Source organism: Sesamum indicum, linkage group LG4 (genome assembly GCF_000512975.1).
Source record: "Sesamum indicum cultivar Zhongzhi No. 13 linkage group LG4, S_indicum_v1.0, whole genome shotgun sequence".
Taxonomy (NCBI): Eukaryota; Viridiplantae; Streptophyta; class Magnoliopsida; order Lamiales; family Pedaliaceae; genus Sesamum; species Sesamum indicum.
In genome coordinates, this window is record NC_026148.1 from 12,852,339 (window position 1) to 12,877,006 (window position 24,668).

The 24,668-nt window shown below is 33.5% G+C and overlaps 2 protein-coding genes across 8 annotated transcripts; both read right to left on the bottom strand.

The window, feature by feature from the left end:
• On the bottom strand, positions 2,222-8,971 carry LOC105160889 (CTD small phosphatase-like protein). Its single transcript, XM_011078393.2, has 6 exons — positions 8,412-8,971; positions 6,383-6,511; positions 6,159-6,279; positions 5,969-6,050; positions 2,906-3,059; positions 2,222-2,821 (listed from the first exon to the last, which is right to left on the bottom strand). Exons 1-6 carry the CDS (start codon positions 8,940-8,942, stop codon positions 2,690-2,692), a joined length of 1,149 nt encoding a protein of 382 aa, XP_011076695.1. The 5' UTR covers positions 8,943-8,971; the 3' UTR covers positions 2,222-2,689.
• On the bottom strand, positions 13,799-23,336 carry LOC105160890 (dual specificity tyrosine-phosphorylation-regulated kinase 4). Of its 7 annotated transcripts, XM_011078394.2 has the most exons (8): positions 22,725-23,329; positions 19,161-20,004; positions 18,676-18,955; positions 16,145-16,252; positions 15,713-15,991; positions 15,058-15,201; positions 14,545-14,725; positions 13,799-14,100 (listed from the first exon to the last, which is right to left on the bottom strand). In XM_011078394.2, exons 1-7 carry the CDS (start codon positions 23,017-23,019, stop codon positions 14,546-14,548), a joined length of 2,130 nt encoding a protein of 709 aa, XP_011076696.1. In that variant the 5' UTR covers positions 23,020-23,329; the 3' UTR covers positions 13,799-14,100; position 14,545. The 7 variants fall into 7 exon arrangements, 6 of the variants coding, with proteins under 6 accessions (XP_011076696.1, XP_011076697.1, XP_020549052.1 ...); XM_011078395.2 differs by having other exon boundaries at positions 13,799-14,725; positions 19,161-20,001; positions 22,725-23,325; XM_020693393.1 differs by having other exon boundaries at positions 13,799-14,725; positions 19,161-20,001; positions 22,768-22,879.

Consider the following 24,668-nt stretch of genomic DNA (forward strand, 5'->3'; position numbering starts at 1 on the left):
TCTTATTTGAAGGGTGTTTGGCTAAGTTTTTCTAAAATAATTTTATAAATTTATATATCTTATAAGATGTTTTAGGAGCTTATACGATATTAGATCTTATTTTGAAAATAAGCTCTTAAAATATTTGAATAAAATAAAATGTTAAAATTTATAAGATGTTTTTATATATTATAAGATGTTATGGTATCTGGCATGATTAATTTTTTTTTTATTTGTAAGATGAGGGGCGAGGAAGAGAGAGAGAGAGAAAGAGAGAATTGTTAATACAAAAAACTGTGAATTATGCCAAGCAATATAACAAATTAGTGAAGGTATTTTCATCTTATAAATTAATAATTACATGGAGCTTATAAGATGTTATAAAAAAAAATATAAGCTCTTATATGGTATAAGATATTTTTAATTTTAACAACAAGTTCCCAAAATGTTTGAATGAAATAAAATGATGAAACTTATACAAAATTAGTAATAATAACTATATAATTAATTTTAAGAAAACATGTCAAGATTTTAGAAGATAAGTTAAAAACTCTTTACTTTTTCTTAAAAAAACTTAGATGCTCCGAACATCTTATTTTTTAAGCTTACAAGCTCGTTTCTGGAAAGTTCATGGAACACTGATTAAATTTTATAAATTTTCAAAGATACGATGTAACATTTTGAAAAATATATAAATTGACCCAAAAAGAATCCAAATTTTTATAAGATCCAAAAGAAACAAGCTAAGGTGATGCTTCTGCTTTTGCAGGGACCATAATGATTCATATTGAAATGATGAATAATGATGAGGTAGGCAAGGATCTTATATTGGTTGTAAACGAGAAGTTTGAATGGCATATAAGCTACAAGACCTCTTCTCCCTAACGAGACGCCTTTTCAAGACAAAATCGTGAACTCGTGTGGAGAAAAGGTGCATCAACCAAGAAGAATGGACATTCATATAGAATTGAGCATTTGCATAAAAAAGGTGAAACGTCTATATCACAGTCCACCCTGAAAAGCTTACCATTACCAGAAGATGTGCTCTGGAAAATACCAAATTGTAATTTCCCAGTCAAAGGTGGCTGTGGGCAGATTGGAAAAAAGAAAAGCTAAGGAAAGAAAGAAGGATGTTGCAATATTCTCTCAACTTTTTCTCATTTGTTCCACAGCTTTAGGAGCATGGAGTTGCATGCTGCTTTAAGCCACTCCATCCCATCTCCCTCTATTCCAAACAAAATCATTGTGTCCCTAATATTAATAAGGGTTGATTATACTTAAATTCCTTTTAAAATGTGAAATTATACTTTTCTTATAATTTTTTTTTAAAATTATATATGCACACCATTCGAAAATTTTTCGTTTACACGTTATTCCTTTTCGTTAGGATTTAGAAGAAGAATATTAACATCAGAAAAAAAAATTGCACAAATTTTCAAATTTGCTCCTCATTCAACATTTCCATATATATTTGTGTACTTATAAAGAGTTAAATGTAATAAATATATATATATATATATATAAAATGAGGTTAACATTGTTGCATTTTTCCTCTTATAAGTACAAAATTATTATATGAGAATGTTAAATAAGAAGTAAAATAAAAAATTTATGTAAATTTTTGCTAAAACCAGTATTTTTCATTCAAAGTCTAACCAAAATAGGTTGGGTGTAAACTGTGAATTTTTTACAGAGGAGTAAGTGTAATTTTTTAATTGTATTTTAAAAAAAACTGTAATTTTATATTTTCAAAGAAAATTTACATATAATCAGCCCTATAGTAATGCATCTATATCTTTTAAGGTAAAGAGAATTTTTCACATGCCTCTCTCTCTCTCTCTCTCTCTCTCTCTCTCTCACACACACACACACACACACACACACACAATGCGCAGATGCCCAGCGTAAGCTGGCAGGCTCCACCCTTCAATAGATAATAGCAAGATAGGCTTTACAGCAATACGCACAATGCAACAAACAAGCATGAATTAGTGCATCGCGTTCTTAGTAGAAAAGCTGCCTAATACATTCCATGTAATTTCATATGCTATTGGTTTGGGGACAACATTACAGACAGGTTCATGTATAGGGAAATTACATGAACTGGAATCTAAATTCAGTTATCAAAATAAAAGGGCGTCATCGTTTTAAATTCCTTGAGGTTATAAAAAGAATAATAAAAGAGTGAAAGCCGTCCTACACTTATCAATGGCTACCTCTGATTAACGATGCTGAATACGACTAGCAAAATTTAGGCACCATTTGTATAGACTAGACAAAAGTTTAAAAACCTAGAAGGGTAATTATCAGAATCTTGATGAGATATTTACAGAAATACTTCATTTAAATTTATCACGTATCTATTACACAGAAATGCACCAAGGCCTGTGCCACGACTAATAATTCATTGTATCAACAGCATACCACACTAGGGAGACATTGCGACATCCCATGATGCTGGAATACTACGAACAACGTTACACGAATCTTACTTTTTCACGATTGCACAATGTTTGATTGCGTAGAACGGAATTCCTCCAGTAAGACTTGAGATAATCAGAATCTCATCAATGGCTGCTTCCATGCACGGAATAATGCTATACAAAATTTTGTCGCTCTGGCTAAGAGATGCTGCCTTCTTGAAAAGAATAATTAGCCTGGACGCTTAAATAAAATATATAAGACAGGCACAACGATCAACAATGTTTTCCTATGTCCACCCTGAAGCAGGAATTCCGTGCTTCCGAAACCATTCAGGCATATGGAACCTTTCATAGAGGACAGGTCTTACATCCTTTTGCAGAGAAAGGTGCTTGAGCAATGGGAGGATAACTTCCATCAGCTGATAAGTACGCAGATCTACAAATTAGTTTTGAGGAAGAGAAGAGAAGAATGGGAGGAAGAACCAAATTTCTGTTACATATACCTGTACGTCGTGAGGTTGTCCAGGAGAAAATGGTATGCATGGAATTCCATTTAATGGTTGCAATAAGAAACTAAATGGGTTATTGTCAACAATTACAATTCGACAGAAGTCCTTTGACAAGCAAGATAAATCCTTTACATGTTCACGATACTCCCTGTTATTTGAAAATAGTGAGTCTCCAAGATAAATGAATAGGAGGATGACAACAATACAAATTTGCAGTAGGCACAGAATGGTAATTTAAGATGGATGTTGAATTCATACTACAATAGAAAGGTATAAGAGCAATGTTCTAGTGATTATCTATGCTAAAACTAGATTTCACATGGTACACAGTAACAAAATAATTCTTGATAAAATAAGAGGAATGTTAGTATATAAATAAAGGCATTCAGGTTTTCCTTAAAGCTGGTCCATCAAAAGAAGTTCGCGCGAGCTACTTTAGTCAAGATACATATTATATCACCACCATCCTTACTATCACCATAAAAGACTTGGTGAAAGGAAACCCAAAATTACGTCATGGAAGTAGTAAAGAAAACAGATGAATAACAAATGATGCCTTTTCATTTGTCTATCCTAAATATAGAACCTATATGGTACAAATCTAGATAATAAAGTCCAAGCCATTTAGCACCTGAATAGCCGGAGTATTAAATAGTAAGTTATACAAGCACAAACTTCTTTGGGCCCACAAATCCTTGTTCCACATTTTAAATACTGTTCAAACAGTCCAAGGTGCACAAATGAAATCGAGCTTTAATTGAGCTCAACACTGAACGGGCTCAAGTTGCTTCATATGTTAGGCACATTCAATCATTTCTTACCTTATTTAAGTCTAACTTGAAGCCAGTATCAAAATTTATCAAACAATAGCAGGTATACAATTTTGGTCTGTTATGAGTAAAGAAACAAGCCCGAACAAGCTTTTATCAAGTGAATTTTGGACCTCGATTACCTTGCTTTGTTCTTCAGTCCTAGCAACAACACATAAAAACTTCCCAAACCCACTTTTTCTCTTCCATATTTTAAAGTTTAATACTGAAAAAAAAAAAAAAAAAAGAAGAAGAAGTAATGAAAGAGATTACTGTGACGTTCTCCACTACAACTATTATTCATCTTCTTATGCCTTCCTTCCACCTACTGGCACAAAGTTTAACCGAAGTCGTTTTCATGTTAGACACTTCTTTATTTAGTTAACAATTGTGTTAGACACCTCAGAACTACACATTCAAAAAACTATCCACTTTGTACCTTTTATGAAATAATTCTACATACATGACCACCTTTTGTCTATTTTTTTCGAAATATAAACATGTAAGTTTAAAATCTGAATTGAACGGTTCCCTTAAAACATGTCAAACTAAGAAGATGAAGGAAGATTTTGGAAAAATAAATATTATATAATCTTTTTATCACATCCTAGCCTTATCAACAGAAAATGAAAACAGGCTACAAGCATGACCATCACAGTACATAACTAGGAAACAACAAACCACCAGCTTCTAAACTAGGAGGAGGAAAGCATCCTGGACTCAGAAGATGCAGGAAAAAATTGAGGATCTCTAGTTGATGAAAATCTGCAGCCTTATTATGTCTGGCCATGACCAAGCCCAATTTCAATTTGTCCCCAGACCAAGCTAACAGTCAAGTGATGCTTCAGTACCACATATGAGATGCATTATTCCCCGAAATCAACACTAATGTGGTCATCTCAACCACTACGTATTAACTCATTTAGCTATAATGTTTAATTCTACCAAATACATGAAATACTTTGACCGTTTGTAAACCATCCAATTAATCAGATTATGTTTAACTCCAGGTCTAGATCACCAGTGGCAGTAAATGCCAGTTACTGCCATACAGCAGCAGAATAAAAAAGGGGATTTTTCTATGTTGGTGCAGTAGTATAGAAGACAAGTTTGAGAATTTTCTGGCACTGCAATACTAATGAACTATATCAACATGGTTCTCATTGGTGAAACAGGGAGGAAGAAAGGATTCTGTTCGCAGGGCTTTGGCAAAGCAGAATGGATGCAACACCTCATTACTGATGTGTGGCCAAGCAGTGTGCCAGAGATGAAGACAACTCTCTAAGTAGAGTGCCGAAAAAGATGCTTCCAAAGTCCATTTTCATTTAAATTGACAGACTAAGAGGCTTCAATCCCAAGAAATAATTCAGAGAGAAAATGAAGAAAAATGATTCAGCACACTGGAGTACATTGCCAGCACGCAAAAGGGTCAAAGTGCGTTAAGCAATGCAATTAAAAACAATAAAATGAGAAAATTTACTTAGGTATAAATACAGGCTATAATTTCAATTTACATACACATTGAGGAGCAATACAAGACTATAATTTCAATTTACATACACATTAAAGGAGCACACGTCTGGAGAAATCTAATTCAAGTATGGAAGCTCAAATAATGACTAATGGAAAGAGGGATTAAAACCTATTTGACTGATGTTTGTATCACATGGTTCTCACAACACCACAGGGGGTTTAACAGCTGAGATTACACATTTGAAACAGTGACTAGTAAGGGTTGGCAACAGCAGAATGCGCAGTTCAGAAGCCAAATACAAAAAGAAAAAAAAAAGAAAAAAGAAAAAAAGTGGTCAATACTGCATGATACTGTTTAACCAAGGATGATTTCTGATATTATGTTCAGAATTAATCATCTTCAGAATTCATTATATTCAGCTGATTACATACTCTCCCAATCTTAACATTATCTTAGCACCATTGGGGATACAAGATGAAGTTAGTGACAAACATGGTATCCTGCTAGTGTACCGGTCGAATAGTGCGTGCTATTTATTTCTCCTATGTTCTTCGACTTTACACCACCATGCCCATGTGAACGCATCTAGATGTCATGCTTAAGTGGGTGTTAGCTATGCCTTGGACACACGAAAAAGCAACAGCAAATAGACAAATCTGGCAAATCTAAATGCAACAGAAATGCATAACCACTAACTTCTTGACAAAATATAATAAATCATGAGAAAATACCAAATATTCCCCGTGATTGACACTGCATGAACAGAAAACATACGTGCTAATGGTAGAAGGCCGATAAAGTCTTCGACTGAATCGATTGTCAACATCTATTCTATCAACAAGAGGTCTAGCATAGCCTGCAAGAACATAAAAATGATAATCTAACATGTAATATAAATTCTACACAAATGCAGCTGAAATGCTAAATATTGAGGAAAGTAAGGCATCATAAACAAACAGAAAACCTTCAAGTCCAGCTGTAAATAATACAAGATCAGCAAATTCACTAAGCTGGTTTAGAAATTCCTTCAGTCCAGGACGTTCAAACACTGTCACGTAGTTGATCTTAGGTTTGCCTTCAAATTCCTACAAGTCCAACCACACAAATAGTATGAGAGCAATATCAAATATCTAGACCCACTCCAGTTTTATGCCTAGTCATTGACATCTAACAGAATCGGTAACTCACCTTGTCAGAAGAGATGCATTCCAGTTCAAACCAATTTATGCCAGCTTCTGTAGCTTGGGTCCGTAGCATAGCTGGCAAACTGGATGTTTCATATGCACATACCAGAGTTTCATCCAAATCAAGAACGACCTGTCACCAGTGAGCAGATATGGATATTAGAAATTTAGATTAAAAATAAACATTAGCAACAAATCTGGCAGCTTCATGGTCATCAAAAGAATTATTTACACCAACACATGCTTAAACCATGCAATTTTATGAATGGTATTGACTTATGTATCTAAATCAGAAAAAACGATAACATTTAACTAGTTCACCAACAACCAATGAGATCAAAAGGGTGTGCTATCCACTCATAAGATTAGTAAAGCTAAAATTTCATATGGCTCCTTTTTCTTCTTATAAGCGGAAAATAATTTAAACTATCGCCCAATAAAGTTTTATGGATATAGCTTTATACCTTTCTAGTCCAGTAACAAAACCTCTTTAATTTCAACTAGATGTTTATGTGAATGAGCCATAAGTACAAAATCATACTCCTCATAGGTTGACCCCAAAATATCATATGCAAACTATAAGAAATCCAATATACAACCACTTGTTGAATTTGTATCCTTCATTTATGGAGTTCCGGTATGTAAATAAATCACGAATAGGATCCACTTGTCCAAGTAATAAAAGTAGAGTTTCTTTTTTCTACTTGATAGTATTAATATAATCTTGTATTTGATCAATTACCCATACACGGGGCTCTTGCCCTTGATTTATTTGAGACCTGCGCCACAACCCTATTCTTGTCATGGCTTCAAACTTCTACCACTTTAGGAATTGCGGGTTACTGCTTGTCAGCAGGGATTTCATGTCTGAAGTCTTTGCCATGCTTGTTTCACTTCACAATCACAATTTTCAGCTCACTAGATAATTCTTTGACGATATATTATGCAAATCCATTAGTATATGGACAGTGTTTCTTGCAACATATAGTCTTAAACTATCCTTATCCTATTGACCAGACACCTGTTAATGTGACTAATAAAGATAGGTAGATGGTACTGGATCAGGCAAATCAGTAAACAGCAATAACCAGGAAAAGAATATATGACAGTGAGGTTGCAAAAGATACAGCCATAGCCGTCATTTTGTACGGTACCTCTACAAAATGTTATGGATAAGTGGACTTACGTCATTGCAACATGTCAATAGCAGTTTCTACTTTCTAGAAGTCACTTCACACTCCAGTACATCCCATACACTAAATTTCCCCAGTATTAGTTCCAACTGGCAATAATAGATGTTCCGCAATTATAAATTAAGGCTCATTTAGATCTTCCGCCCCCCGCAAAAACTATAGATGCATCTGAGCTAGCAGGCTACGTCTTTTCTGGATTGCATTAATAAAGTATGCAAAAAATATTCTAGTGATTACTGTAACTGCAATGACAAAAGACTAAAACCTCATCCTACTTGAGTCCCTATGTCAGTCTAGCCAAAGAAATCTTCACTACATTCATCATAAAAAAGTTTTGCATCACAATACCAAAGTTTAGGCAGGTAGTGATTTAATGCAACACTTAGATTGATTTCACTGGAATGAAGTAGCATTATGACAATATGGCCCACTTTTGCCCATGTTAGCAGCAAATAGATTCCTAAATTTGACACCAGGATCTCATCACTATCTAATTTAAGGTAGCATTATATAGACAAATTGAAGGGGGACAGGACAAATTAAATATGAAATTATCAAATCCCTCTTGTTTTAACTCCAAATTCTAACAAACTATCAATCCTTAACACACTAGTTGAATCTCAGTAAATCCTACTAAGGAATACATAATCCCCAACTTAATTTAGCGCAGAGATCTTAATATGTACAAATTTATACACAAATTCGATCGATAGCTACAATCAACTGAAGCACTTCCCAAAGTCAACCATAATAATTTCAGCAACAGCGATGTTCATTAGCTCTTCTTAACCAAACAAATTCAAATATCTCCAAGTTTTAACCAAGCTCCTCGAAAATTACCGTTAGTTTCTCTAAAGGTGGAGAATCAACCATCTTCCCTCCACCAACGGAAACTGGAACGGCGGCTGGAGGCGGCGCCTCCTCTGGCTCTGCCGAGAACTCCGTCAGCTCAACCACCGACAGAGGCTTAAACTGCGGCGCGTGAGGGGCAGTAGAGAGCAAAGAGCCGGGACGGATGCCAACATAAGATAGGACCTGATTAAACGACGGGGTACCGCGGAGGATCTGTGCGAAGATCTGGAAGAAGAACGCCATCCAGTTCAGGAGCGTCCTCCACACCTGTATCGTCCGCGGCGCGTACACTTCAGCGGCCGCCAGCTCCGCCATCGTCAAACACGCGAATTCACACTGATGATTATCGCACACTGCGTAGACCTGAACTGGCGCCGGCTGATTATCGTGCGGACCTCCGGTCTCTCTTATCTTCAGGCCGCGGAAGGGGTTTATGAGAGAGTGAGAGTGTGTGTGGTGTGTGTTTTTGGGGCGACGGAGAGGAGAGGAGTGGTCAAGATGGAGGCGATGGCTATTCATCTAAGGCCAGACATCAGGCCAAGGAAAATTAAATCAAATGGAGAGTATGAGCCACGCTCTAGCGCTGAGACTGGGATAAAAATAATAAACAAGCAAAGATTAGTGTTATTGATACAGTTGGAATTTTGACCCTTTTCCCTTTTTGTTTTCTTTTTCTTTTTATGTATTTATTTATTTTTTCTGGTGGGGTTTGAAGTTTTCTTTCAGAATTTATTTGGATTAACGAACTTTATTTTGAGTGAAAGACTTCGTAAAAGAATTTTAAGTGAAATTTATTTATATTCATTTAAAATTAAATTAAAAAGATTTAAAATATGTTAAATTTAAAATTATTTAAATAAATTATTATTATAAATATAAAATACTTATTCTCAAATCATTCAACTATTTGCAAATAACTTAATTTAAACGTTATTAGCTTTTGGCTCAAAATAAGTCGGAAATTGTGTTTTTCGTTTTCAACTTATACTTTTTAACTACTTAAACTAAATTCATTTAAGCAGAAGTTATAAACTTCTCCTTATCATTTTTTACAACTTATTAATAAAAGTAAAATTGCATCTTTTATTACCGTACAATATAGGGATTCGTACTTTTAGTCTCACACTTTTTAGAACTAATATTTTTTATCCCACACAATTAAAAAACATTGCAGATGTGATCTCATGCACTGATTTCGTGAGATCAAATTTGTTAGATTTTAGGACCACATCTACAAAATTTTAAAATCTTATAAGACAAAAAATGTTAACTTAATAAAGTATATCGCCCATATCCTATAGAACTAAAAGTATAACTTTACCTATTAATAACGTTGTATATAACACTATATTTATCAGATACTTCAATTTTATTTTTATTTTTAAAACCCTCACAATATTTATTACAACTAAACTTATAATTGTCGATACAACTTATTTCAGTCGTAAAAGTAAAAAACTACTACAAAACATGGGCCTAACCCTTTTATATCTTTAGCTTTTGTTTCTTCTCCTCTTGTAATGAAATGGAAATTCATGCTTTTTTTAATGAATGGGGATTTAATGTTCAATAGTGGGGAAGTAGAGGATTTCATTCAATTCCATTAACCTAAAAAAACACTAGTTGATGAAGTGGTGATTAAGTTATGCTTTTCTTTAAAAAGTAGTTTTTGAATAATAATCATGTTGTGGAATATCTCTTGACATAAATTCTTCCATTTGATTTGGTAAAAAAAATTTATACTTTAGATTTCTTATTGTGAATTGACACATAACTCAAATGAAACTTGAAAAGGGAAAGTGTTCTTTTATTGGGTAAAAATACATTAAAATCTGCTGAGATTAGGACTGATTGTTCTATTTTTTGTAAAATTATAAATAATACCCCTCGACGTTGTAGATGTAATTATAAATACATTTATTGTTTAGTGGCAAAATTTTATACAAACACTCCCTAAAGTACATTACACTGACACACTCCTCAAGGGGTGCACCTATAATTTCATAAATGACAAGAAGTGTTTGTGTAATATAGTATTAGTGACGATTTCAATATTAACACTAAAAATATGTGTATTAAGACGACAACAGTTTTTATCTTGTCCCTGTATAATTGATACTTACAAAGTTTGTGTATAAAATCGTCACTCAATACGATCAGTGCCATATTTATAGTGACAATAATTATTTGTTGTCGCTAGGTCCTCATCATATATGTGTCATTAGTGTATATTTTTTTATCACTCTTACTCTTCTTGCTAATAACAATTTTTACAAAATAATAATAATTATTAAAATTATAAATTTAGTGTTGTGACAAATAAACATTCTTGTCAGTAAATATATATAATTAATGATAATATTGAAATTATCACTTAGTTTTTTTTTTTTTTTTTGTTGTCACTGATCTTCTACTTATTTTGTGGTGTGTTTAGAACGGATAAATAGCAATTTGCACCCCTAACTTTATTGTTTTTGCAATTTACCCTTTCAATGTACATTTGTTATGGTACTTTGTCCTTCAATAATTGTCACTAAGAGGGTGTTTGGCTAAGCTTTTTTAAAACATCTTATAAGATGTTTTAAAAGCTTATAAAATGTTAGATCTTATTTTAAAAATAAACTCTCAAAGTGTTTGGGCAAAATAAGATGTTAAAGCTTATAAAATGTTAGGGTTTTGGCATAATACAGTCTTTAATTGATAAAATGACTAAAATGGACATGTATACCATTAGAATCAAATCTTGTTTTATTTCTTGATATATTTTGTTTTAAATATTTTTAAAATATTTTTATAAATAGTATACATTAGTTTTATTTCAAATAAAATTTTTACAATAATAAAAAAATGACGAATTATTACTTAAACTTTTGAATAAAAATAATATATATGTACATTTATGCTAGTTGAATATTAATACGAATTTGGTTCACCATCTTCAGAAATAAAAAATCGAACCAAACACTGTAGGTTCGGTTCTGTTTAAACCCAAGACTATTCAGTTTTTTTTTTTTTTTTTAAACTGAAAAATCCAATTTTTTTAAAAATATATATATAAATAATTTTAGTGTTTTTCCAATTTTATCCAAAAATACATGTACCAAAATATCAAAATCTAAAAAATAAAATGTATAATGAAAATAATATTTATAGATACAATTCAAAATTTCAAATCAAAATAAAAGAACACAATAACAATCCATTCATTTAATTTAAATTCAAATTTAATAGTACAACTATAATATTCAATATTCAAATAATACATATAGCAAATTGAATTGAAGTTCTGACATCGAGCATCAATCATCAACTTACACCTAAGAAACAAAACAAAAAGAAATTAGAAAACAATAAAAGTGCATGAAAAAAATCATTACTTACGACTTACTAATAAATGTGACTATGTGTAATGTGTGTGAGTAATAATAATTAATAAAATAAAATATATAAATTTAAAAAAAAAATGATTTTCAGTTCGATTCGATCATCGAATGATGACGAAAACACAAAATCAAAAACTAATTTTAAAAAAAAAACAAAAATTAAAACAAAATTTTCAATTTAATTCGATTCAATTCGATCGATTTAACCGAACTGGGAAAATCCCAAAGACATGGATTGTTAGGATTGGATCCACATCCACATCCACGCGCGTTGCAAGACATGGTATGAATCAAGAACAGCAATAGTAAGAAACCGACAAAAACATGGAATTCTGCCAATCACAAGAGACAGTTTCTTTCCCACTTTTGGTGGCTTTCTTAACTTTGTAGATCCCTATGTTTAATAATTCTCCATTCCCCCACACCCAACCAAACATACATCAACTCTTTTTTTATTTTTTATTTTTTTTATTTTATATAAAACAAGTTTACCACAATCGTTTGGCAGATGAGTCGAGTTAGTTCGTCGAGTTTGAATCGAGTCAACTTTGATCATCGAGTTTTTCTTTAATTATTTTTATATATTTAATTACACATATAATAGTATGACTATAAAAATAAAAAATTAGTGAGCAAAAAAATATTAAATGACAATTTTAATATTGTCACTAATTATATATATATATATTTAGTAATAAGAATGTTTAGTTTGTCACAATAATAAATTTTATGGTTTTAATAATTACTATTATTTTGTAAAAATTATAATTAAATTGAATTAGTAACAAAAAAAATGTGTACAAAGTGGTCACTAAATACAATAGGTGACATATCTAGTGACGATCCAATAACAATAAATAATACTTATCACATCACTATATTGTCACTATAGATGTGCCATTAATTGTATTCAGTGACAGTTTTATATACAATTTTTATCACTAATAATTATATAATGATAAGATAAAAATTATTATTACTTAATATATATTTTAATGATAACTTTAAAATTATCACATGATAATTTGTCAATATCATATTGTTTTGCGGTGTATATCAAGTTAATAAACAAAATATTTATTATATATTAGAATTATATTCATGCAATATCTCATATTTTAATATTATATAATCATCAAAGTATGGTATTTTAATATCTATCTAAAAATAAGCATAATTATTGATTTTTAAATTATCTAATAATTGAAGAAAATAAAAAATATATTTTTTGTTAAAAATAATTTGAGTTTGTCAATTTAATATAATAAATAAATATTCTAAAACAATATTTTTTTAATTGTAAAAAAAATTAAAAAAGTTAGAGTTCGAGCTCGAGTCTCACAAAACCAAAAACCCGAGCTCGAGCTTGAGTTTTTTGCCGAGATCGAGTTACATCCCTAGACCACAATCACGAGTTAGGTCATGCATTTTAAAATCTTCGATCGATTATAAAAGTAGTATGTACTAGAGATAATTACATTTGCATTCTTAACGAATGATCTATTTATACAAATCATTCATATTTTTTTATAATTACAGAACCCACCCTAACTGCCTAAAAGCAAGAATACTTTGTATAGTGATGTTGAATTTTCTAAAAGGTATTCGTATATTTTTTCAAAAAATAGGGGTAGTTTATGTGAAGGGAAAAAAACAAGCAACCTCACATTGTAAATGAGCAAATTATCCCCTTGAACAAAATTAGCAATTTACCCCCTAGACATGGAGATAAATTGCTTCATTTTAATTAATACAGGGGGCGTAAATTGCTATTTTTTTTTTAAATAGGGATAATATGCTCTTTATAATATCACAAATGACTAAATTGCATTAAACTCTTCGTGTAAATGATGTTGATGTTACTGATAGATGTATGTGTAATTTTTAAAAAATATGAATAATTTATGTAAATAAACTATAAATATGGGAGTATAGACGTAATGATCCTTTTATTTAATTTCCTCCGATGTCATTTTTGCGTCTTAGCTGCGTCAGAAAAGGAGTTACGAGTAGAATAATCATCGTTCCATGGATCAAAAAACGTTGTACTACGGTACAACTTACAAGAGCTATCAATGCCGATCAAAAAGACAAAATCAGACAAGTCAAGTCTGCATCACAGAGAAGACTTCACTGCAAAAACCGTGTCTCATACATGCACAAAAAGACTTGGATTTTCAGATCATATACGCTACTGACCGTGTTCGTGACTTCGGAAATTGACCTGCGAACTAGTCATTTTCGGTTCGGGCAGAACTAACGACCTGCAGATCGGCTGTAGACAGAGTCGACGTCTGGAACAAGAAGGGAGATCAAGTTGATGCAAGATTCAAGAAACAAGCAAACTCATGTTGTCCAATTCTCAACAGCGAGAACCAGGTTTCCCAAGAAACATATGTTTCAGAAAATGTATAGACACAAAACATATCAATATCTGCTGTTGTGTCACATGTGGAAAGTACATGTAAGGATGGATGACCGCAGCAATCGCTCGTGTTTTATCTCATAACTGATAAGAATGGTATTTACATTTCAAGGAATGATAGTCTAATCCTACAAAACTGTAAATCAATCAATGTAAGGCAGAGTGTGAACGGTCAGGTATAGTGTAGCGGAAAAGAATCAGCATAGAGCAATATATATGATCCTCCCAATTAACGGGACGATACACTTCAAAGTGATGCTGGAATATCTCTAGAGAAACTCACTCGACCAGAAACAGTTCAGCAAGAATTGACCTCAAACGTCATATGAATGGGAAAGCCACGGATGCTGTAGCGCCTCTCTTGCAGTTGGGCGTCTCTCGGGATTGATCTCAAGCAAGTACCTTAAAAAGTCGAGGAACTCAGGATCGGATATCTGCAAGTGATGCTCCAGTGACGACTCCTCGGGGATAACGTACTCCAGCTGATTTGCTTCCTGTTACAGGTTTAGGTGGTTGATGGCTATTATCCATCGATATACAATGCCAGAAAGGCTACTTGAAATTTTTCGCAAACCTTTCTGGCGAAACTTAAACGTGCAGTCAATAGAGATTTATCTGTTGGATAAAGGAATCAATTGACAGACAAAAGAACTTTAAAGGAGATGGAAAATAATCATTAATTTGCCGACATCTTAGAACCACATAGAAAATCCAAATAGTTAAAGGTTTTGGTCAACATATCAATTTAAAATACAAAATGACATGGATCATTACCAAGCATAATTTGAATAAGACGGGAGAACGAAAGTAATACATAAAAGCATACCTCATTTATATAATACAGATCATATTCTTTTGTAAAATATTTGTGTGTCTCTTGGCCCTTCTGTAGCATATCCATGTCAATAGGACCAAGCAGCCCAATCATGCGTGCGAGCAGCATTACAACGGCTTCATTTGGAAAAAGTACCTGAAGCGCAGCAGCAGATGATTGAAGGGAAATCATGCACATGTATTTACCACCACATGTAAAAAGTACGCAGATCGGGTATTAGATTGGGATTATCTTTCTGCTTCTCAACGGAAGCCATCAAATGGGTTCTCAATTTGCAAAAGTTGTGTTTTATGGAAATTGTTTCTTAAAACTCATGTCTGTTTGGCATACCTAGACAAATTTCGGCCAATGTACTCTTCATCCATTTCCCACCTATACTCAACTCAAACCGTTGAACTTTTTGCCGTGAAAAACAATCCGTCATATACGCATTCCAAATCATATTTAACTTCTCTAAATTTACATTTTCTTATTTTTTTCTCTAACAATTAAATTTCTCAAGACAGACATACCGTAGAATCACCGCCAAACTGTTGTTAGAGAAACCCTTCAACGAACTACCACAAAACATAGCTCTTCCATGTCCTAATCAAATGGAGCTAACATAAAACCTAAAACAACGAAAAACGCGAACAATAAAAGATACCTCCCCAGAATATAACTCGGCCAAAATGCAGCCAATGGACCACAGGTCAATCTTCTGGTCATAAGGGAGGCCTAACATAACTTCAGGAGCCCTATAGGAACGAGATTGTACATACAAGGATAGGTTGTCCGTCTGAAAGCAACTGCTTCCAAGATCAATAACCTTTATCTCACATCTTCGGTAACTTTTGATCAGAATATTCTCTGGCTTTAGATCACAGTGGATGATTCCCAAATCATGCAGATACAATACCGCCTCCAAACACTGTTGAGTTATAACCTGCAACGGCATAAGCAACACTAATATGTCATTTTGTTCCTGATAATATGTTTACATGATCTTTCCAAGCATATATGACACAATTATATTATGATTATCCGCCAGGTAACTTCTTTTAATCGGAATTAGAGATAAGTTTCGGGCTAAGAGAACCTGCAGCCTGTGCAAAGTAAAATATGGCTCCCCACCAGATTCTTGGTTGTATTTCTGGAATTCATACAAGTTAGCTCGCAGAAGTTCAGTGACGATAAACAGATGCTCCTGCATACAATGTTGAACAGAAAGTATACATGATCAAGAATGAACGGATTACTTGATCACTTCAAGACAGTGCTTCTGACCATATTAATTAATCACTTCAGGATAGATTGCTTCCGATTATACATGGTTCTACTACATTGAAAATATAAACATGAAGAATATAAATAACAGGTACTTTTTGCCTGATCGACAAACTATTCAACACATTTTCTGAGTGAGTGTACTCCCAAAACACAACCAGGTATTCTGCCACACAACTTCAAATGCCATAACAAAATTAATAAAGAAGACATTGTATCTGAAGACATCATACAGGATACAGGTCTGGATTGACAAAGACAATAATCTCACATAAGATTGTTTTCAGTCAATTAACTTTTCTTCATGTCCTCAAAACTCTTCTACTATCTTATTTATTTATTTCATTTATTTTTTATTTTAGAGTAAATTACAACAAGTTTCCTTAAGGTTTAACATAATTACAAATATCCCTCGTTTAGAAAATTACCAATACCTCTTTGATTTTAACGACTGCCTAACAATTAGACCAATCCATTCGTCTCTGTTGGGTTTTCATCCATTTTTTGGTGAACTGACCAAAATGCTCTTGTGGATGATGAATTACAATTTTACTTAATTTTTTAAAATTTTCTAAAAATTTTATGGACTACAAACACAATTTTTTTTGCAATTTTTCATCCACCTTGTCCAATTTTCTTTTTACAATTTTTATTTGTTTAAAAAAAAAATACAGTAAGGACAAAGTTGACAATTCCATACTTCCATCCAATAATTACACAATCTCATCAAATATCAGGCGGTATTTGTAATTTCTCAAACAACGAAAGAATATTCATAATTATGCCATACTTGAGGAAATGTCGTTTTAATTTACCCTTTACTCGATTGAGCACAATTAGTACATCAATAACAAATTTGGTACTGTTGATGAAATTTATTAGCATAGGTCAACAACACTCAACAGTAAAATACATCCAGTGTACTGTAATTAGTAATTAAACCACAACCACCCTTATACTATTATTTGAAAACACACACCACATTTCTTTTCCTATCTTTCCGGCATAAATACAGGTATTCTTATTTCTACCATTTCCATCATTCAATAAAAGAGGTTGACTTAAAGTAGGTGGGGCCCATACCATTCTTAGAACAAAATAAAGATGAGTAAAAGAATACGCACCCAACATCACCGACGTACTAATTACCAAATAAATTTGTGTGTACATGAAAAAACTAAGTGAAAGTAAATTCAACCTTAAAAATATTGAATTTTTGAAATAGACAAACTTATTCTTAATATCCCATTGTAAAGCACAAAAGTTCTTGTGATGGTGCAAATTTTCCGTAGAAATGTATATGATTGGTGCGTATCATCATGTATATTAGACTTAATATTTTTATCTTCCTAAAGTTTTTCAAGTTTATAGTAGCATAATATTGAACATCCTACCAATATTAATGAAATCTAAATAAAATTAGTTATAGTTTGATAATATGATCGTGAGTCCGAATTTTGTCAAATGTCTTTGACCTTGTATCAAGCATTAATTCTTATCTTTCTTTTTTTTAACCAATTTGTTGTAAACAAGTTGCAAGCTACTTTAATAAAAGACATAACATTATTATGGCCTTTATTGCATGAATGACTTGAATAATACATAGGGAAAAAGTTTTGCTTATATCTATTCCACAACAATCCAAAGAAAAAAACAAGGAAAAAGAAAGAAATAAAACAAGTATTCTATATAGTAAGTCAGTCTATCCCACACTTTACGGGATTTCTATTTTGATCCCATTTTGTTAAAAAAAGTTTTCAAGTTAGTTGTCCGCAACTTTTAATCATCACTTTTTAATGGGAAAAATGGTCAAATGTTAGTCGAATTACGTTGTCTTTACATATTTAAATATTATAATTATTTTTTTGGCTCTTCTGTTTGTTCAATCTTGAACAATACAATTTATATTTATATGTATTCTTTTTTCTTTTTTTTTTCTAGATGAACATGAATATGCTATTACTTTGAAATTTCATCATGGAGGCACCTCCAACAATAATTAGACTAACGTTTGATTACTTCTGCCGTTAAAAATTGACGATAAAAGTTGCGGAGGGCTAACTTAATTTTTTTTTTAACAAAATGGGACCAAAACAGAAATCCCGCAAAGCATGGGACTAATAAGGAAATGTGCCTTCTTCATGGGACCAAAAAAGTAATTTTACCTGATTAGTTTTATCTGAATTTCCCTCTATTTTTGTAAAGAATCTATTATAAGCTTAACATCATTTCAGAAGAAGATGTTAGCATGATCAGACAGGAACGATCAGTGCCATAATTTGCATTCTCAAAATTTACGGCATTGTGAAGCTACAAAGATATTGAAGTTTCTGTTATGCATACCTGATGGTAGAAGTAATCATAAAGACGTAGAATGTGGTGCTCGTCAGCAGGATCATGTTTGTTAACAAACTTTAGAAGTTTGATCTCATCTAAGCTTTGATCAAAAAAGTCCTTGTCATTCTTTATGATCTTTAAGCAAACATCCATCCCTGAATAAAGATCATGGGCCTGGACAACTCTGCTGAAAGCAGCAGATCCGAGGAATTCCGTAACACAATATCTTCCTGCTATGACACTATTCAGAACAATAGGAAGCTCCTTGTTCTCTTCAAATCCAGTCCTGTAAGTGGCGTAAAAGAATTGAGCACAATGTTAGAACAAATCAGTATTAGAGACAGAATGTTCTGACATGACTTAAAGAACAAATCAAAATCTACCGGAACTTGACGTGCAGAAACAAATACTCTAGCACTTAAACTTTTTAAACCAAATCGGCAGCCAGTACAGATCATGAAGATACAATTAAATATGAGTTTCTAACAAACCTGTTTTTCCTATGTATAATTCTCAGGTTGAATATCTCGTAATTATCTCCCTTGTTGCCATAGATCATGAGTTCGTCTGGGATAGCACCATCCTCTTCATCTATCGAGGCTTCAGCATCGTGGGTTTCGTCAGCAATGACTTCATCATCCATGAAATCGACGTTGTTGTCTTCTTTTAACTGACAATCTTTCTTGAAATTACTCGAGTCATGCGTGCTGCTGAAACCACCATTACAATCACTCGTAGAACTCCTCTGGTTGGAGACGTTAGTCTCAATTATGGTGTGTTCTTCTCCTAATGGACCCGACTGATAGTCGTGTAAATCCATCACCTTTAGATTTTCGAGGTTGTAATTTGCAGGATCACCTTCATAAATCCTACCCACACTGCTGCAGCAAGCACAGAGAGGGACTGAACAGCTATAACCATTGCAATATTCTTCACACTTCTTATCACATTTTTCAAGTTGAAACTTCTCATCCAATTCATAATAATCTTTACAAGGTTCATATTTCAAGTCATCTCTCGAAGCTAAAGCCCGTCCATTTTCCAAAAAGTTAGTGCTTTCTTCAGAAATCAAACTATATTTCAGTTCATGTTCAACAGGCACTCCCGTTCGCACAGTCATTACAAACTTATCTTCACTTGGGTCAGCATCGAAATCTCTGTCGCCAAAGAACGGCGGCATTGCATAATCTTCATCATTCTCCTTGTACCAGAACAAGTCATTTTGCAAATCAAAATCAGGATAATCCCGAGCTGTGCCAAACTGAGACAATCTATCCGATGAAGATTGTGAAGCTGGTTGGCTGGCACCAATCCCATAAGGATTTGTGAAATCTGCTGTAAAATATAACAAAGATTAGAACAAAGATTCAGGCCACGCAGACAGCCAAAAAATCTCCAAGCATTGGCCACATGCTGCTAAGAAAGCGTGGCGAATGACCAATCATATATATCGTCTAATACTAGAAATACTGCAGATTGATGATTCATGAGATCCCAACATAACCAAAAATCACATTCTATTCTAAGAAAAAACGAGCAACTGTACAAATTTGATCTGAAAAGAGATTTCTTGACGTCGATTGATATGTTGATTGACAAGAACTTTGCTGACTTCATTTTGACGGATTAGCCAAATTACTGTGATAAAAGTCAGATTATTGCTGTGAAGGAAAGAGAAATTGAAGCCATAGTTGTGTGCAGAAGCTGATTTTCGTATTGTATTATTCATCGATGGTGCCTCTGGTGGGTTTAAATACAGAGAAGAAAAATTAACTACTGCTAACGTCTTAACTAACTCTTAACCAAAATTGCTAACAGACTATGCTAACTAAAACGTGTTGTAATGAAAGCTATATACATAACACGACTTTACACTAAAGCAACTAAATGTGAAAACGTGTAAGTACTAAAAGAAGCGTGTGAGAAGGTGAACTCATGAATGCGTTTCTAGGCAACACTGTCGTCGTCTTCAGCCAACTGTGTCAGCAACCTCTGTTCTTGTGAAGGTCTCACTTTTATCACATGGTATCAGAGCCTTCTTGTGAAGGTCTTTGAATACCCCTTCTGTATAAACACCATATACTCTAATCAATGGCGACTGAAGGAACGAGTAGAGAGAATGCAACTGCAGCAGACTCAGCAGCGAGACAAGACCCTGAGTTTTTGCAGCTTCATGGCGGAGATCACACTGGAATGGTTTTGGTGAGTGCTTCATTCGACCGAATAGATTTTCTGGCCTGGAAGAGGTCAGTGATTATTGCACTTCGTGCAAAGATGAAGCTAGGCTTCATTGATGGGAGATATGTGATGCCAGACAGAACTTCAGCCATTTATGACACCTAGATTCATATGGATTCAATGGTAGCCTCTTGGATTGCCTCGATCACACAGGGCACGTCCAATGTTGTTGAGTATTTCAACAATCTAACTGCACTTTTGGGGTGAACTAGAGTGTCTCATGCCGACCAAAACATGTACATGTGGGTTGTGCACCTGTGGATTTATGAAGATTACAGATGAAGAAGACAACCTTACTAAACTTGTGCAATTTTTTATGGGATTGGATGATAGTCACAACGGCATAAGAAATCAGATACTGGTTATGGATCCATTTCCAAGCATCAACAAGGCATACTCCATGGTTCTTAGAGTTGAAAGGCAAAGGTTAGTAAATATGCAGACAAATGACAACAATGAGGGGATTGCATTGCATACCAAGTGGAGTGATAACAGAGAGGTTTTGGGACAGAGGTCAGACATACAAAGTACAAACAGAGGTGGCTATAAGGGCAGAGGACCTACAGATAAAAGATCACATATATGCTCCAATTGTGGAAAATCAGGCCACACCGAAGATACTTGCTTCAAAATATATGGCATACCTGACTGGTATAAAACTTTGAAGGATCCAAAACGAAGAGATAGAGGACCAACAAGGGGCTTCAATGTAACAATTGGGGAAGGCAACAATGGGTGAACAAGTTCAAATGACTTCGGTGAAGCAATGAAACAAGTCAATGAACTGTTAAAGTTGATGAAAGGACAGCTACCAATGCAGCCAACAGATCCCTTGCAGGTCAATTTTGCGCAAGGAGAAGACTTTGCAGGTACAGGTGCATCACATAATTCCTATATTTGTGATTTTGGTCCATGGATGTTGATAGTGCCACTAACCACATGTGTGCAGATCCATCTTCCCTCACACATGTTCATTCACCCACACATAAATCATTTGTTCACTTACCTGATGGTTCCAACTGGGCTTCGTGTGTTGAATTACGGCGTTCTACCACTGGCTATTGCGTCTTTTTGGGAGGTTCTTTGGTATCTTGGAAGACCAAGAAACAGGCCACTGTTTCTCGTTCTTCCGCTGTAGCCGAATATCGTAGTGTGGGTACAACCATCTTTGAGTTACTTTGGATCTGCTATCTTCTCAAGGAATTTGGTATTTCTATCGACTCTGCTATTCCTTTTCACTGTGATAACAAGACCGCTGTTCATATTATAGAGAATCCTGTCTTCCATGAGTGCACTAGGCATCTTGATATTGATTGTCATCTTGTTCGCGATCATTTCAAGCGTGGTTTATTCGTCCTCACCATATTCCTAGTGCTCAGCAGGTTGCAGATTTATTCACCAAAGCTCTGCCAGCTGCGTCCTTTGGTCGTCATTTGTCCAAGTTGGGCATGGTCTCCCATGCGCCAACTTGAGGGGGTATGTACAAATATACATTGCTGCTGAACAATTACTCTGCTGAAAGAGATGCCTTTACAAGAAAATCGAGAATTATCACTATATTACTGAAAAGAAGGCCAGCAGGATAAATCAACAAAAACAGCATAACATCAACTTCTATAAAATTTGACCAATCTTTGAAATGTCATACTGCACAACAGCAAACACTTTACATATAAAACTAACATCAATCCGTCCCATGATCGTAGAAAGAAACAAACAATGCATTAAGATAGCATCAGTGGAAAAAGAGGGGAAAAGAGTAATTCAACATCGACATAATTAACATCAAAAGAAAAGAAAGAGAAGGAAATTTTTACCACCAGAAAAACATAATTCAGCAGTAGAAGAACCCAAACTCACAAACTCATCATCAGAGGAACCCTTTGAGCTCCTATCACCACCACCGTCAGTGAACTCATGCGGCGGTGGCCTCCGAGTGGGCGGAATTCTCAGCGGCGGAGGCGGGGGCACCATGGGAAAGAAGAACTTGGCGAAATCAGAGGAGCCCTGTTGAGATTTCTCCATGACATCCTCCATGAGAGCTGATTCACACTCCGATAAGCCATTTTCCCTCAAGAATTTCAACACCGCCTCGAATTCAATCTCTGCCATGTGAAGCACGGAACAGAAGAATTGAATTCAAAAGACAGGAAAAAACAAAGAGAAGTAGTGAACAAATAAGGGTGGGATCATGGGATTGGAGTGGGAGTGGGACGATGTCTGAAGGGTCAAAAGTAGGAGGAGTTGATGACGGAAATTGAACATCAGCAGTTGGGTTTTGCATGTCCGCTTTCTCTGTGTCTCTCTCCATAAATATATATATATGTATAATAGGTACGTATATATGTATGTGTGTGTAGATATAGAGAGAGAAGCTGCCTGTGTATGAGAGAGAGAGAGAAGTGTGACTTTCAACTTTCTCTGTTTAGTTGTTCTTTTCTTTTTCCTCTTCCTGCTGTAATTCAGAAGCCAACGGGAAAGAGATTTCTTACAAACGTTGAAATGCAAAGGACTGATTTCTTGGTGGTAATGGGAAAAAATATTATTCAACTATTAAATCAATTATAGAATAAATACCATATATTTGTTATATAATTTGTCATTTTTTTAAATAATATATCGATCACACTATAAAAATATTATATTTGTAATAGGTTCAAGATTAACCGAATCCAATCTACATTAGAATTTTCGATGGGAATTGAAAATGAATGATGTTCTCTCACAATTTCGTGGGGTTAATTATTAATATTAAATATTTATGACTAAGTCATAAATGTTTATGAAATAATTCATAAACTTTTAGCCACGGATTTTAGCTTCGTCAAGTAAGTTACACATCATTGATCACCCTTTTATGTTATGATAAATTACACCGAGTTTTTTTAGATTTATCATAATTTCAAATATTTTCTTATTTTTTAAAAAATTATAAATACTTTTATAAAAATTGATAATTATCTAACAAATACACCTCGTAATAACCCATTGTAACAATATTTGTTAGATAATTGTTGATTTCATAAGGATACTTATACTTTTTTAAATAAAAAAATATTTATAATTATATCAAACCTTGATACAGCGGATTCTATTTATACACTTAGATTGATTGAAATCTAAGCCGAATATTGAAATAGGATTTTGAAATTTGAAGTAATCAAGGTTGTCTTTTTTAGATTGTCTTTCTTTTTTCTTCTCTTTTTGTAAATTTTTCTTCTTCTTCTTCTTCTTTTTTTTTTTTTTTTTAAGAAACTCACAGTAATAAAACAATAAGCACGTAAGAGTAATTAAACAATACTTTAATAACACTTTTCCTTCGTTTTTTTTGGAACTTAACGAAAATACTTATTTATATTTTGGGGCTAAATCATTTACTTAATATAAATAATTTTCAATTTCTACTTAAATTTAATTATTAAAGAAGAAATTTAATATTTAATTATTGCTAATTCTTATAGTTAAAAGTAAATAGATGTTGTATATACTCATTGACCATGGTTACACAACGATTGTTGGCTTTTTTGCAAGTGTGGCTAAAACTTTTTTCGTGGATAAAAGTTATGGCAAAAATATTTGTTATGACTCCTAGCCATGACAAAAGTAGTTTCATGATGAATAATTTAAATTTTTGTATCGATTTTTATTTAATCATGATTTTTTTCCTAAAAATGAGCTTATTTGAAAAAAAAGAAAAAGTATTGTGGCTTATTTTCCTAATTTTTACCACAAAATATAAACATTAAAGAGCAAAATCTTTG

Excerpts from the sequence above, each read along its gene's own strand:
- LOC105160889 (XM_011078393.2), bottom strand. The coding sequence starts at position 8,942 with ATGAATAGCCATCGCCTCCATCTTGACCACTCCTCTCCTCTCCGTCGC. Across the intron at positions 6,280-6,382 it reads AATGCATCTCTTCTGACAAG|GAATTTGAAGGCAAACCTAA; the intron begins GTGAGTTACCGA and ends TTGGACTTGTAG. Across the intron at positions 3,060-5,968 it reads CGGCCTTCTACCATTAGCAC|GGAGTATCGTGAACATGTAA; the intron begins GTATGTTTTCTG and ends TTCAAATAACAG.
- LOC105160890 (XM_011078394.2), bottom strand. The coding sequence starts at position 23,019 with ATGGCAGAGATTGAATTCGAGGCGGTGTTGAAATTCTTGAGGGAAAAT. Across the intron at positions 18,956-19,160 it reads ATTATACATAGGAAAAACAG|GACTGGATTTGAAGAGAACA; the intron begins GTTTGTTAGAAA and ends CGCCACTTACAG. Across the intron at positions 16,253-18,675 it reads ATGATTACTTCTACCATCAG|GAGCATCTGTTTATCGTCAC; the intron begins GTATGCATAACA and ends CATTGTATGCAG.